This window comes from Stenella coeruleoalba (assembly GCF_951394435.1).
Source record: "Stenella coeruleoalba genome assembly, chromosome: 10".
Taxonomy (NCBI): Eukaryota; Metazoa; Chordata; class Mammalia; order Artiodactyla; family Delphinidae; genus Stenella; species Stenella coeruleoalba.
In genome coordinates, this window is record NC_137156.1 from 103,835,900 (window position 1) to 103,850,682 (window position 14,783).

A 14,783-nucleotide genomic window follows, 5' to 3' on the forward strand; every position below is an offset into this window, starting at 1 on the left:
TGCCCGCTCGCTCTGTGGTCGCTTCCACTGACTCTCTGTGGTTGAGAAACACTGACCACCTTCTGTCTTTTTGAAAGCTCTGGGGTCCTGACTTCAGCTGGTTTTAGTTGCTGGCATCTCCAAGGCTTTCAGAAAGTTCTGCTTCCTAAATACTAACAATACAGCGTCTCCCATCCTGGAGAAAGGGATCTGTGCTTCTTTCTAAAGCAGTTCACTTCACCATGGGTGATCTCCTTCGCTTTTTAAACGTAGCATTTGTTGCAGTTTCAACAGAGGTTAAACTTGGGTTGCCCAGTTCTCATGTTTTTCTGTGGGTTACAGAAGCTCCAAACAACTGTCAGGCGCCACATGGGAGCCTCTGTCATCTGGTGGGGACTGAACAGACCTACCTTAATGTTTTGAGGCGAAAAGTTCTGTTAGATGTTAAATTTATTTTTAGTTAGAAGGAAACCAAGGCGAAAGCAAGCCATGATTATGCAGAGGAGAAATACAGGTTAGACATGCAGAAGAACCTCTGATGGGGAAGAGCCCTAAACATGACGACAGCTTACGGGTTTTCTCCTCTGAGACTGTGTGGGGATGGGAGGGAGCGTTTGGTGAAGACCCTCTACTTGCCAGCTGTGCTGCCCTGGTTCATTTATTCCAGCAGCTTTACGATGAGGTCAGGAGATGTCTCCTAGTTCTACAGATGGGCAAGTGACTAGCGGTAACTACCATCTTAAAATTTGTGTTTCATTCCCTTGCTTTTTTATTCTGTGCTTTAATCACATAGGTTTGGCTCTCTAAAAATAGATATAGTTTGCTTTTGCTTTTTTTCGTTTTCTTTTTTGATTTTTTTTTAGCTTTCTATAAAATGGCTAAACTTGAATACCTTACTTTCTTTTTTTCACTTTGTATTTTGTTTCTAAGATTCCTACATGTAGCTTTCGTGTATTCGTTTTTTCACTGCTGTAGAATAATCCCTTTAGCTACAATGTGTCCATTCTCCAGCTGTGACAACAGGCTGTAGCGAAGGATGTTGCCCCGTCTCCTGTGGTGCCTGCACAGGAATTTCTCTTGGGTGTACGAATGCCTGGGGGTGGAATGGCTGGGTTGTAAAGTATGGAATTCCAACCTTGCGAGATGCCAGATAGGCTTCCAAAGTGATTGTACTGGCTTCTCTCTGTGTAACATATACGGGCTAGTGACGCCCTTTAAGTTTGGACGCGGGAGCTCAATCAGGTCTCCTCCCGGCCCCTCACAGTGCTCTGTTACACCGGAGCGCGTCCAAGTGACTTTATTCTCCCTCTGGGTCTGTGTGGCTGTGATTCCCACACGTGGCTCCTGCCCGTCCAGTCCTGTGGTTCTTGAGGCCAGAGGCGCCACAGTGACCGTCTGTCTCGCTGGCCTGAACCGCACGTCCCACAGGAGTCCCCCTCCTCCTTCGTGCTGGCCTGTGCGCCGGGTAGGAATGCAGGGCCAGCCCCCCGCGGGATGGAAGGAAGTCCGTCCCCTTACTGGTCAGATTTTCCCAGGGAGAGAAAGCCATGTCCCTGGAGCCTGGGTCAGGGAAGTGCTGTCTGCTTGGAGCCTCCAAAGGAGCAGAGGCGAGGAATGAGAGATCTCTGTTTGTGCAGACGCCCCGTGGGGAGCGCGTGGTCCGCAGTTAGGGCCCTGCTGTGGACCCTCACCAGGCAGGGCATGTGGCGATGCTTTTGCTGTGCAAATGGCAAAATGGGGAGCCTGGTACCCCAGCGTCTGGAGGAAACCATCTCATCGTTCAGACTTGCGGGCCTGGTGTGAATGCCTGCCTGTGTTTTCAGTCACACGCACCCATCTCTTCTGATTAAAACAGGAAGAACGTTTGAGGTGGATTTAGGGGTAGAATAGAAGAGCACAGAGGCGGGGTGTTGAGGCACCACCGTGTAGGGGCGGGCTCTGGAATCAGACTTCCTGGGTCAGATCCAGCCGTGCCGCGAGGCCCTGGCCTCCTTGTCGGCAAGGCAGGTGGCAGCAGAAGCACCAGATCTGGGGTCTGAAGTCAGTGCTCGAGCCCTTGCTCGGCCTGGAACTCACCGGGAGGATGAGCTGCATCCCGTCCGTCCGAGGGTCAGTCTTGTCTGCTAGAAAGTGGGGGAAAGAATCTCTAACTCACGGGGTTGTGAGGATCAAGTGAAATAACCCTGGGGAAAGGGCTGTGCAGATTACAACCTGCTGCGTAAATATGGGGTGTTGTCATTACTGATTTTTTAATGCTTTGTCTCTCTTTCCTCACTCAAGGCTACATTTCACCAGATGTTTCTTCTCTAAGAAAATGAATGCTGAGTAGAACTGGTTCCCTAAGAAGAGGGAAGTCAGTTGCTCATTTCTTCCTATTCCAGCTTTAACGGGACCATGAGCTTTCTGGATACTTCCTCATGATCTCTTTAGCACACGGTGGTGCCGTGGAAAGTTATTTTCAGGTAGAAATATTTTGTATGAAGCAAAGAGACGGGGATTATTTCCTCATTCAGCAAAGAATTATTAACTACTTAACTGTGCACGGAACACGATGCTAGAGTGTTTTAAGGGTCCTTGGGATTGGTTTTAATCAGATGTGGTGAGACACACAGACACGGAAATGGCTGTCACGAGGGACAATTTATTATATTCACAATTCCCTAGAAAGGGGGCAGGGCACCCCACACAGGGCTGGTCAGGAGGCAGAGGGAGGGGGGGAATGCAGACGGGAGCCTCTACTGCATGTTCTGCGGAAGGAATGGTGAGGCGGGCCGAGCAGGCTAAGGATCGGCTGGTTTGAATAATTTCCGTGGGCTCGCGGGCTCAGGGGCTGCCCTGGTTGTCCGGTGCCTGGCCCTGGGTGACAAGGACAGCAGGAGAGTAGCCCAGAAAGTGAGAGGTGGGATACAGGCTCTGGGTGGGTTGGTTTGCATGTGAAAGGCCAGCTCACAGGCCAGTTCTTCACTGTCTCTAGAAATTCGCTAACCCTGGGAGCAGTGGTCCCTCCAGGGCCAGCTTTAACCAGATGGTAAAGCATCAAAATACAGAAACTAAAAAACACAGTACATAGCAGAATCAGGGCAAACAAAACAAAACTATGCTGGATTAAGGCCTGTGGCACAGGGCTCTTTCTTTTACAAAATATGAGGAAAAGGATTTTCATTGCCAATGCAGAACCGTTGCTCAGCGTACGTGGCGGGAAAGGAAGTGTATCCGTCAGTGTGGCCGGGGTGATGGAGGTGAATCTCTGGTGAGTGGCCATTATGGAAATCCTGGTACAGCTCATTTCAGCAGGTGTATCGCAGGCACCTGCCCCCCGGGCCAGGCCATTGCGAGGAGCCCTGAGGAATGTGCGGAAGAACAGAAGGGGATCCTTCTGGGATCCCGAGGCCAGCCCTGGCGGGTGTGGGGCACGTGCGGGCCCAGCCTCCTCCCCGAGCCTGTGGCAGACGTCACCAGTCTCCCACAGCACAGTGCCGTGGGGGCCACCAGCCACCCATCAGAGCTGCTTGTCAGCCGGGCTCTAGGGCCCCTCGGTCCATGGGGGAGGAGTGGTGCTGGAGGAGAGAAGGGGGGGGAGCTCCGGTCAGCTCACCTGTGATAGAGACAAGACCTGGTTGGGGGGGAAGGGGAAACTTGCACCTGTGTGGAGGGAATTGACTCCGTGGAAGGGTTAGGAGTGGCGATGGGCCTTGGAGGGTTTGCTCCTGGCCTGGTGCAGGGCTGAGGGCCCCGCAGCAGGGGGCTGCTGCGTGAGAGGCGCAGCAGAAAAGCGTGGATGTGCTTGGAGGGGCAGCGGGCGGGGGGGTGTGAGTGTGGCTCCGATTGTGCTTTCTAGTGAGGGAGCAGGACCAGCAGGAGCCTTTACCAGAGGCCCCGAAAACTGGGCTGGCACACGCGGACCAAGCTCTGAAGCAGTGGAGACTCTGAGCCCTGCAGGATCAGAGCAGCTTCCAGAGGGGTGCAGAGGGGGTTAGGGCAGGCAGGGGGCTGGGTGGGAAGCTGTCGCCAGGGAAAAGGCGAGGAGCGTCTCACCCCCCGCTAGGGGCGTAGGCATGCAAAGGAGCAGGCCGATCCAGGAGGCTGAGGACCTAGAAATCTGGAAGGGTTTGGGGACCAGCTCGACATAGGATAGAATGAAGGTCAGAGACAGCAGGCCTGTTTTGAGCCTGAATGATTCAGAAGGTGAATCAAACCCGGGAGCGGAGCCACTTTGGAAGCTGTTTGAGGATCAACAGGACAGTCGGGGGATTCTTCTGACCAGGGGTTCACGAGGCGGATCTGCAGCTCTGGGAGGAGCGTGCCAGAGCGGGGAGAGCGGGCAGGCGCGGGCGGGGCGCACAGTGTGCGTCGCGGGGAGAGGCAGCCATGGGACAGTGGAAAGGAGCGCGGGAGGGCCTGCGGGGCGGCCGGGGCGGGTAGCACTGCAACGCGCTCGTCACGGGGGCTGACTTGTGAGCAGGCAGGCCGGCAGAACCGAGCAGCCCTCCTCCAGAAACAGGCCAGGCTCCAGTGAAAGGGGAACCTTCACATGGGATCGGGGGGGCGCCACAGTTCAGTGAGGTGATGAGGGACTTCTTCATAAATTCCGCTAGAACAATTAAGAACCATTTAGGAACTTGATAGAGGTGGTTGAACAGCGTTGTGAATATACAAAATGCCACCGAATTGGCACACTTTACAATGGTTAACATCGTGTTATGTGAACTTCACCTCGATTTTAAGAGGAAAAGAACCGTCAGGAAAGAGGTCGTGTCTCATACCAGGTACCACGATAAGCTGCAGGTGGATCAAAGATTAACATGTAGAAAATGAAACCAAATCTGGAGATGATGGTGCGATGGTTGCACAGAAGTGTGAATGTACTTGATGCCACTGAGCTGTGCACCTAAGAATGGTTAATGTAGGACCTCCTGGTTGTCCAGTGGGTAAGACTCAGCGCTTCCACTGCAGGGGGCATGGGTTTGATCCCTGGTCGGGGAACTAAGATCCCACATGCCGTGCGGCATGGCCAAAAAAAAAAAAAAGGTTAATGTAAATTTTATGTTATGTGTATGTTTTCCCCCCGCCCACAAGAAATGAAACCATAAAGGAACTCATAGAAAAAATGCTGAGTTCCTTTATACCCCTGGAGTAGAGAAGGCTTTTATAACTAAGAATCAAAACTCAGAAGCAATAAAAAGAAAAGATTGATAATTTTTAAGGGTTTTTTTTTTTTTAAAGCAACTAGTGCTCAAGCTGTTTTTTTTTAAATGAATTTATTTTTTATTTATTTATTTTTGGCTGCGTTGGGTCTTCGTTGCTGCGCGCGGGCTTTCTCTAGTTGCGGCGAGCGGGGGCTACTCTTCATTGTGGTGCATGGGCTTCTCATTGCGGCATCTTCTCCTGCTGCAGAGCACGGGCCCTAGGCGTGCAGACTTCAGTAGTTGTGGCTCACGGGCTCTAGAGCACAGGCTCAGTAGTCGTGATGCATGGGCTTAGTTGTTCCACGGCATGTGGGATCCTCCCGGACCAGGGATCAAACCCGTGTCCCCTGCATTGGCAGGCGGATTCTTAACCAATGCAGCACATGGGAAGTCCCAAGATTGACAAGTTTTTCAAATAAAAATCTTCTGTAGCTTAAACACAACATCAAGTCAAAGCACAGATGACCAGCTCGTATACAAAGAGCTCTTAAATATCAAGAAATGCAAAACCCTGCAAGCAAAGACAGAAATTCTCAGTTTACCAGAAAAGAAATACAAGTGACTCTTGAAATGTAAGGAGATGTTAGACCTATACTTTCTCCTCTGTCTTAAGGGCAAGAATACAAACACTGAACGACCTGCTTTGTTGGGAGGCTGATAGATTCAACCCAGCACATCCCACGTGGACGGCAAGTGGGCGACTTCTACTGAAATGGCACCTGCACGCACCTTTCAACCAAACAACCTTGCCACCTAGACATACACCCTGAAGGCACACCTTCACAAAGATGGAATAAACATTCCCAGTGATTCGTTACAGTCCGATGTTTAATAAACGAGAGGTTGGATGTCACACAAATGGGTCTTGATGAGAGATGGCCAGAGTAATCTGTACTCCGCCCACACAGAGGAGCACTGCACAGCCCTAAGATAGAGGAAGAGCTCTTGGCCTGTTTGTGATATGAAATAACCTCCAGAATACGTTAAAAGGGAAAAAAACTGGCGCGAATAGGGTGGGTCTGTAGCATGCTACCTTCTATGTAAAAAAAAAAAAAAAAAAAAAAAAAAAAAGATAATTATTTTTGCAAAAACAATTGCTTTGAAAGAAAAAACAGAATAGTTAAAATGATGAGCCATGGGGAGTGAGAGGGGAGAGGTAGAGGAGGCAGGAGCAGCAGCAAGATGTCCCTGGATGAATCTTTTCTTTTATTTTTCTAACTTTTGAGCCAGGTAAATGTTTACATATTCACAAAAGAAAATGAAAAGTAAAACACCAAAATCTATAGTTGTGAACAAATTTATTTTGAAACTAATCGTGTATCAAATTAGTAACATAAGCACACAGAGAAAATAATGATCACGTATTTGTAATAATTCGAACTTTAAACATAATACTCTGGGGCTTTCCTGGTGGCGCAGTGGTTAAGAATCCGCCTGCCAGTGCAGGGGACGTGGGTTTGAGCCCTGGTCGGGGAAGATCCCACATGCTGCGGAGCAGCTAAGCCCGTGCGCCACAACTACTGAGCCTGCGCTCTGGAGCCCATGAGCCACAACTGCTGAAGCCCACGTGCCGAGAGCCCGTGCTCCGCAACGAGAGAAGCCACCGCCGTGAGAAGCCTGTGCACCACAATGAAGAGTAGCCCCTGCTCGCCGCAACTAGAGAAAGCCCGCGCACAGCAACGAAGATCCAATGCAGCCAAAAATAAAATAAATAAATAAATAAATTTACTTTTTAAAATGGCAGTATTAAGCATAATACTCTGACCATTTCATTACTGAACTGTTTTCCAAGGACGGGAGGTGGGGTAGGGGGAGTATTGTTTAGTGGGTGTATCAGTCAGCTTGGGCTGCCATAACAAAGTACCCCAGGCTGAGTGACGTAAGCGATAGCAATTTATTTTCTGAAAGTTCTGGAGGCCGGAAGTCCAAGAGGAAGGTGTCGACAGGGCTGGTTCCTCCTGAGGCCTCTCCCCAGGGCTTGCAGACGGGCGTCCCTCTGTGTGTGTCTGTGTCCTAATCTCCTTCTCTTAAAAGGACACCAGGCAGATTGGGTTAGGGGCAAGCCCAGCGACCTCATTTTAACTTAATCACGTCTTTAAAGACCTGTCTCCAAATACAGTCATGTTCTGAGCTGTGGGGATTAGGACTTCAGCACGTGAAGGGAGCGGGGAAGGGGGACGCAGTTCAGCCTGCGCCAGGAGCATGAGGTTTTGGTCTGAGGAAGGTGGGAAGGTTCTGGGCGTGCATATGGTGGCGACGGTTGTGCAGCAGCGTGAACGTGCGCGATACTGCTGAGCTTGCACTGGAAGATGGCGAAGATGCTGTGTTACCACAATAAAAAAATAAAAATGAGTTTAAGGGGACTGAGGGTGCCGCTGAGAGGGTGACAGAAGGCTGTGTGCGATGGGCACTCGTGGGGGACGGACAGTAGGAAACAGGAGTTCGGGGTCTGACCACACAGCGGGTTTCCGAGTTTGAGGTCTGGGCGGCCAGCCGTTCCAGCCGCTGTGAGCACCCCCTCCACTCTCCGTCCGTGAAGCGGGCGGCATGGTCACTGCAGCTCTGGGCAGGTCCGCTTGCTGTGCTTCCTTGTGCTCTGGGAGCTCCTCCTCGTTTGCAGTTTTCAAACCCCCACATTGCATGGTTTCTATGGCGACTGACGTCCCTCCGAGAGGGGAGCGTGGAGGGACCCTCAGAAAGAACGCAGGGAAGTGAACAGCACGGATATGGGACGGGCAGTACAATCCAGGAGGGAGGGAGCATGACCTAGTTTTACGGCTGCTTCGCTGAGAAGGTTCTGGCAGGTACGCTTGACTGTCTTATGTCTGTCGCACTGTCTTCACCAAGAGCTGTAAAGGGAGGTGACAAGATGCAGCACTCTACCTGGTGAAAAGCTAACGCTTGGAAACACAACTGCGAGGGTCAAGGACTTGGGAAAGCCCAGGGAATTCCAAGCCTCATCCGTCTTGTTTCTGGCCACTTGGGGAGAAACGAGGCCTAGTGAGACTCCACGTGCCTGTCCTTTCTTTTTTCCTGGGATACGGCCACAAGGAAGGCATCCTGGCTGCGTGGACAGGCTTTGTGATGTTCACATCCTGGCTCATGACTTCTGGCTGTGTGATCTTCGGCACGTTCCTTAACCTCTCTGTGCTTCAACTTCCTAGTCTGTAAAATGGGGGAGAAGAGTTCCCACGGTCAAGAGTTCTTGGAAGGGCTCGGTGGGTCCTCCCTAAAGAGTGGCTTGTAATTCCGTGAGGAGACCCCTGGGCTTGGCAGGAGTCAGCCTCTGGTAACTGGTTCTGTTTCCTGTTCTCTTCCAGTTGGCCACGGGCAGAGCGAGGGGGAGAGGATGGTGGTGTCTGACTTCCAGGTTTTCATCAGGGACGTGTTGCAGCACGTGGACGTTGTGCAGAAGGACCACCCAGGGCTTCCCATCTTCCTCCTGGGCCACTCCATGGTGAGTAGACCACGGAAGAGCCCTCTAAGTCAGGCTGGGCCCCAGCCCCAGCCCTGCGGTGGGTGGAGGGTGAGGGTCCCGGGATGCAGGGGGCCGCCCTGCCTCTGGCCCCATCGCACTCTGCCTGGCCAGCACAGCCCCCTCTGGGAGTTCCCAGACAATTTATGCTCAGGAAACGAGGGCCAGCATCTTGGAGGCAGCCCCAGAGAAGCTCACCTCCGCCCGTTCCTTCCTGCCAGGGCCCAAGGCGCCAGGAAGGCGCCACTTCATGGTGGGGCCCCAAGGGTACTTCTCCCTGCACGGCCGCAGGCGCGTCTCAGGGCAGGAGGGCCCTTCAGTCAGCCTGTGGAGAAACAGAGGTCCTATGCGTCCTGCCCGTTTCAGAGTCACACAGTGCACATGGGAATTAGGATGGGGTTCCAGAGGAAACAAGTCCTTCAAGGTCATTGCAAATCCCTTTCACCTTTTAAATCCATTAACCCCCTAAGGATCAGCCAACTATAATGTATAGATCAGGGCTCTCAAGCTGGCAGCATGCAGGCCGGATCCGCCTCTAGACCCCCGCCCCAGTGGCTGGCAAAGAACGTTTTGAGCTGCTTGGTTTTGAAAGCTGGGTGACTTTTCCCTCCCTTCCAGCCCGGTCACTGCCGGGCTCTGTTCCTGCGCGTCTGTTACCTGCCTGGCCCTCGTGAGCGTGTGTGGTGTCAGCCCTGGGTGCAGGTCACCTTCAGCTTCAGCAGACAGCCAGGGCCGCACGCCTTCAGCACCACCCGCGCTCTCTAACTATTCTTCTTGGAACCTACATTTCTGGGACCTTTACTGAACCAGGAAAACAGAAAAAGGGTAGCAGTCTCTTATTATCATCAGATTTTTTCAGATCTCGTGTTAAGGCTGACGGAATGGGTGAGTTGGGAGTCTGCCAGCTTTGGGCTTGAAATGAAATAGAAACATGTTATTGTTTAACTTGCAGCCCAGAAGCAGGAACCTTATTTAGATCTCCCTGAAATGTTTGCTGTTGGAAAACCCGGAGGAAAAAACATGTGAAAGCAAGTAATTGCAGGTCTAGTTTATCCAACATTTGAGGGTGTCTATTCCAAGGTACCATCCTTGGGGCTCTGGGCCGGGACTGCAGCCCAGCAGGAGACCCGCGATGGGGCGGCTAAGAGCCCACGCTGGCGACGCCTACACCCACATGCGGCCCGTTCTCATTGCAGGGGGGCGCCATCACCATCCTCACGGCCGCAGAGAGGCCCGGCCACTTCTCCGGCATGGTTCTCATCTCCCCGCTGGTTCTCGCCAGTCCCGAGTCTGCCACGACTTTCAAGGTAAACGGACTTCCGGTTCCATGAGACTCCTGCAGCTTCCCTGGCCCCGGGGCGTCCGTTCACAGCTAGAGTCTGGGGGAAAGGGCTTCTCCCACGATTGTGATAAGGTTTGGACAAGTAGCAAGCATTGTTGTCCCTGGAATCCTGTAGTTTCTCAAGTCAGGTACTTTTTTTCCCAAAGGCAAAAGAAAAATGGCTTCCTGCTTGTGCTTGTTTCTCTGGTGAACGTTAGGAGGAGGAAAGGTTACGCGGGTTAGGAATCCAGCGAAGGGGCCTCTGTTAACAAGCCACGTGCTGGGCTGGAGCTCGTTTCCGGGGACCGTTGGCCAGCATCGGCCACGGCATGCGGACGCGGAGCTGCAGGCAGTTGCTAACGGGACAGCGCCGGCGCCTTGGCTGTAGTACTTTCCATCCCTGAGCACTTTCACCTCTGACCTGTCGGATCCTCCATTCTGTTTTCCTGGCTGTAATGTTCCACGCGGCGCAACCCAGTGGTTCCCGCGTTGAGCTGGGCCTCCTCCCCCTGAGGAAGGAGATGGACTCGTGGCCTCAGCAGGGCTGCCGGGTTGTTGACACATTATGGACCTGAGGTTTCAGAGACGGGTAGCCCGGTGAGGGTGGGGAATCCCAGCCCCGAGTGTCCCCGAGCAACGGTCAGTCTCTCCCGGTCGCTGGGGGACACTGCTGCCCCCGAGCCAGTTCTCAGGACTCTCAAAGGAGCACGAGGGGTGAGTGAGGCAGTGAGTGGGTCAGGGTCATTCAGTGGTCCTGGTCCGAGTAGAGTAAGCAAGACCAGGATTTCAAAAAGGGGGTCCCCACGGCGCGCCGCACGCTTTGATTCGTGATTCGTTCTGCCCAGTGTCGGGCACGTGCTGGGCTCACAGGTGAATCGTCTCCCTCGGCTCCCACCCTCACCCCGGGAGAGGTCGAGGCCTGCGCTTTACGGTCGGGACGACTGAGGCTTGGAAGGGACGAGTGACTCTCCAGGTCCACCCCAGTGTGGTCGACTGGGATCTGGGGCTGTCCTCTCCTCTCCCCATCAGGGGTGTTTCCCCAGAGAAGAAAGTGGACGTTTTCCCTTTGGGAAGAGTCCAGGACCGTGGGGGTTTTTGGATGAAGTGCACCAGGGGCTCAGGGCAGCTGGGCCCCAAAGTGGAGCCCGCAGGCTTTCCCCCAAGTCACTGGCAAAGGGGGAACTTCTGGGCAAGGCCACCAGCGTGACCTTCCGAGCCTGCCGCTAATGGATCACCTTGTCAAATCAGGAGCCGGCTGTCCCCGGGGGGATGCAAGTCTCCTCTCATTAACCGAGACAAATGAGATTGCCCGTTGCCCCCAGACCAGAGGACACATCCTCCCCGTGAAGTCTGTCGCCGCTCCGGGCTTCGGCAGTTCTGACTGACGTTCTGTGATTCGTCTGCCACCCCCGGACCACGGGGTTACCCTCCACGTCTCGCCTGACAGCCTTCTGAAGGAGTCTCACGGAATCTTTGTTTAAAATTTAATTGACACGTGCTTAAAATAATGTATCTATACGGTTCAAAATGTGAGGGGGGGAAAGGGCATGAGCGGAGTCTCCTCACGGTTGCAGGCGGGCAGCCACGTAGCAGAGTTTGTGCATCTCTGCGGGTGCGCACACCACTGTGGGTCCCTGTGTTTCACACACGTGGGAACACGCTCTCTGTGCTTCCTGTTTTGTTCTTTTGGTGGCCTGTTTGTTTTTGTGGGTGGGGTTTAGTTTGGTCATTTTTCTTTGTGATACCTCTTGGCGCATAGGACTAGGAAAGGCCTCGCTGCAGGCCTCGGGTCAGGTGAGGCCCCCCTGCAGGGATGGCCCTGGGTCAGGTGAGGCACCCTGCACAGATGGCCCTGGGTCAGGTGAGTCCCCCCTGCAGGGATGGCCCTGGGTCAGGTGAGGCCCCCCTGCAGGGATGGGCCTGGGTCAGGTGAGGCCCCGCTGCAGGGATGGCCCTGGGTCAGGTGAGGCACCCTGCACAGATGGCCCTGGGTCAGGTGAGGCCCCCCTGCAGGGATGGCCCTGGGTCAGGTGAGGCACCCTATGGGGATGGCCCTGGGTCAGGTGAGGCCCCACTGACTAGCCTTTGGGTCTTCCCAGTGGTTCACTCTTACGGACCCCAAAGACAGACAGCCTCCTGGAGACCACCCTGGCTGAGGGGAGGAGGGGCCCCTTCCCTGGGTAGAGTCACACTGTCAGGGCACAGAGCACAGGGCAGTGTCCTATTCTGTGACTCTTCTCCCAGAGCGAGGCTCCTTGACAGGTCAGAGGTTTGTTTCATGGCAGCCAGTTCCTGATGGAGAGATTTTGAAAATCATTATAGCCAGCCACCGTGAGATACCCAAGGCTTGGAGCACAGACGGGCTTGTGGAAGATGACAGCTCCCCGCTCCAAACGTGAGAATGCCAGACCCCCCCCCCCCCAGATCCCGCACATCTGGTTCTTACTCCATTTTCAACAAGCTGGGGTATATTTAGCCTGGGGAACAGACAAGGAGGACAGAGTCTCCTGGTCCCAAATGCTGTCTGTGTTCAGATCGTGGTGGGAGCAGGAGAAATTCAGAAACAGAAGTCCTGTGCATCAGAACAAGTCTCGGTGGTTAATGGGAGGTTTCCTGGGGATTGTCTCATGCCCCCAGGCATGCTCTGGGGAAGGCAGCACTGCAGCCAGCCCTGGGCACACAGGGGAACGCTCGGGAACAGGTGTCACACCCTGAGCTTGCCAGGCCTTGTCCCGGGGCGACACGCAGGAGGGGCTGCAGGTTAACCCAGTCCTTTCTCTGGGGAAGACCCCGACATCCCCCTGGATTTCTGCCCGGGGTCAGGGCGGGGACTCAGCTGCCCAGAGGGTAATCCTCTAAATGACCTTCTCTGCCTGTTGCCTGGAGGTTGTCCCCTGGGGTCAGGTCCGAGATGCAGGAGCCATCCCAGTGCTTCCGGATGCTTCTCCACCCCCACCCCCACCCCCGCCCCGCCCGCCAACCAGGGCACCTGGCCAGGTGGGGCTTGAGGGGCCGCTGTATACCGAGCACTCATGCCAGACACGTACCATCTTATTTCCCCTCCGTCACCACCCCGTTCCCGTTTACAGACGAGGAAACGAGGCTGATTGTCTCGCTGAAGGTCAGCGTGAGCTCTGGCTCAGGCGGCAGGCGTGGCAGGATGTTCCCTTCACCCCGAAACTGCCCTGGATCAACTCTAGCCCACCTCCCCTCTGAATGTCACTCTTCTGCTTCTGGAGTCCGGAAGGCCCTGGAGCAGGGGGTGGAGAAGGGACACGGAAGGGGTCTGGGGAGTGGCCACTCATTCAAACTTCAGGTAAAATTAGCCTCAGGAGTCAGGGCTTAGCTGGGTCATAAACCGGCCCCTGAATCTGGCAGCAGCGATGCACCAGGTGTGTTGTCACCTCTGTAAGGCGTGCGGGCTTCCTGTCGTCTGCCGGGAGGCGCACTCTCCCCCACCCCAGAAACTCTGGGCTGTGCCCCGGCCATGCACTCCTGCGCCCACGGAGGCCTGCACTTCTGGCCTCCTGTGCGTGGGTCAGCCTGTTGAGCTGCTGTATAAAAGTGAGTGTAATTACTTCCCTCGTGTCAAGTCTTTTAGTGGCAGAAGCTTAAAAATGATCTTCGGGAGCCATTAAAACCTTGGATCAATAGAGGCATTTGTGCAAGTCACGAGCACTTAAAGCGATGGGGCTGCAGTTAACCCAGGGGCGCCCCAAGGGCAGGCCAAGGACACGTGGCCGTCCGCTCGCTTGCTTGTCGGGGGTGGACCTCACTTCCGGGAGAGTCATCCTCTTTTGTCGCTGAGGTAGTTCGGGGCTCCAGCTGTCACCTGGTTCCGCAGGTCACCTCCTGCCTGGGGTCCCCGCTCTGAATGACATCAGCGTTTGCTCAGTTGACCGAGGAGTGTTGGTGGAGCTTCTCCTTGGGGCCGGAAACCAGAGGGCGGTTAGGGACGAGCTCTGGAGGAATTAGGTGTCACGCAGCCTCCTAGCAGCCCTTCAAACCGTTTCATTTTCTCCATTTTAGAAATGGAGACACGGAGGATCGTAGACCTTCTCCGGGATTCAGAACCACAGTTCGAATCCCACTTTGCCCAGCTCTGAGTCTCCAGGACCGATTCCCCCACTTCATTACCTTCCCTTTCCAGGGCTGGGGTCCAGTGACTGTGTGTAAGTCGTCATGGGTCTCGGCCCCCAAATTGTCCTCAGGCGACATGCCCTGGGGCTCCCATTGAGTCGGGGTCCCTGGGACCTGTGTGGTGGCACAGACCTGACTTAGCCTGTTGGAGTCACGATGAGGGTGGGGTCTCTCCTCCAGGGGGCCCGGCAGGGGTTGCCCCTCTCCTGAGCTGGGTCTGGGGCTCTCTCCAGCGCCCCTGCAGGGTTGTCCGAAGAGTTCGGAACGCTTGCTCAGAATGGCATCAAGATCCAGTGCCTTGCATCCCACTCCCCTTTGGGTGAGGCACTGCCCCTCACTCTTCTTCCTGTGGACACAGGTGCGGGGCTCTCGCGGTGGACGGCGCTGGGGGAGATGACGGCAGGAAGCAGCAGCAGCCTGGACAAATCGCTCTTTCGGGCGTGGGGTCTGCTGGGCTCCCTCCGACCCCCCGCCTCCTCACCACGCGACCTCAGCACCCCTCCTGAACCTCGTCTTCCTTGATCCACCACTCCCGCTGCTCCGTTTCCTAACGGAAAAGCTAATGAAATAGACCAACCCTAAGAGAGCAGCAGGGAAAGTGAGTGTGTCGAGCAGCCGTTCAGAGCATCCTTCCCCGGTGCCGCCTCTTTTCCTCCTCTGGTGTTTGTGGGGAAAAGGCTAA

General features: G+C 54.5%; 1 protein-coding gene across 7 annotated transcripts in view; it reads left to right on the top strand.

Annotated features, from left to right (window-relative positions):
* Positions 1 to 14,783, top strand: part of MGLL (monoglyceride lipase) — a 277,335-nt gene that overhangs the window by 242,749 nt on the left and 19,803 nt on the right. For all 7 annotated transcript variants that reach the window (XM_079933168.1, XM_079933169.1, XM_079933170.1 and 4 more), the window contains 2 exons: positions 8,486 to 8,622; positions 9,837 to 9,947. In XM_079933168.1, the coding sequence (XP_079789294.1) occupies positions 8,486 to 8,622; positions 9,837 to 9,947 (248 nt within the window). The remainder of the gene's footprint in view (positions 1 to 8,485; positions 8,623 to 9,836; positions 9,948 to 14,783) is intronic.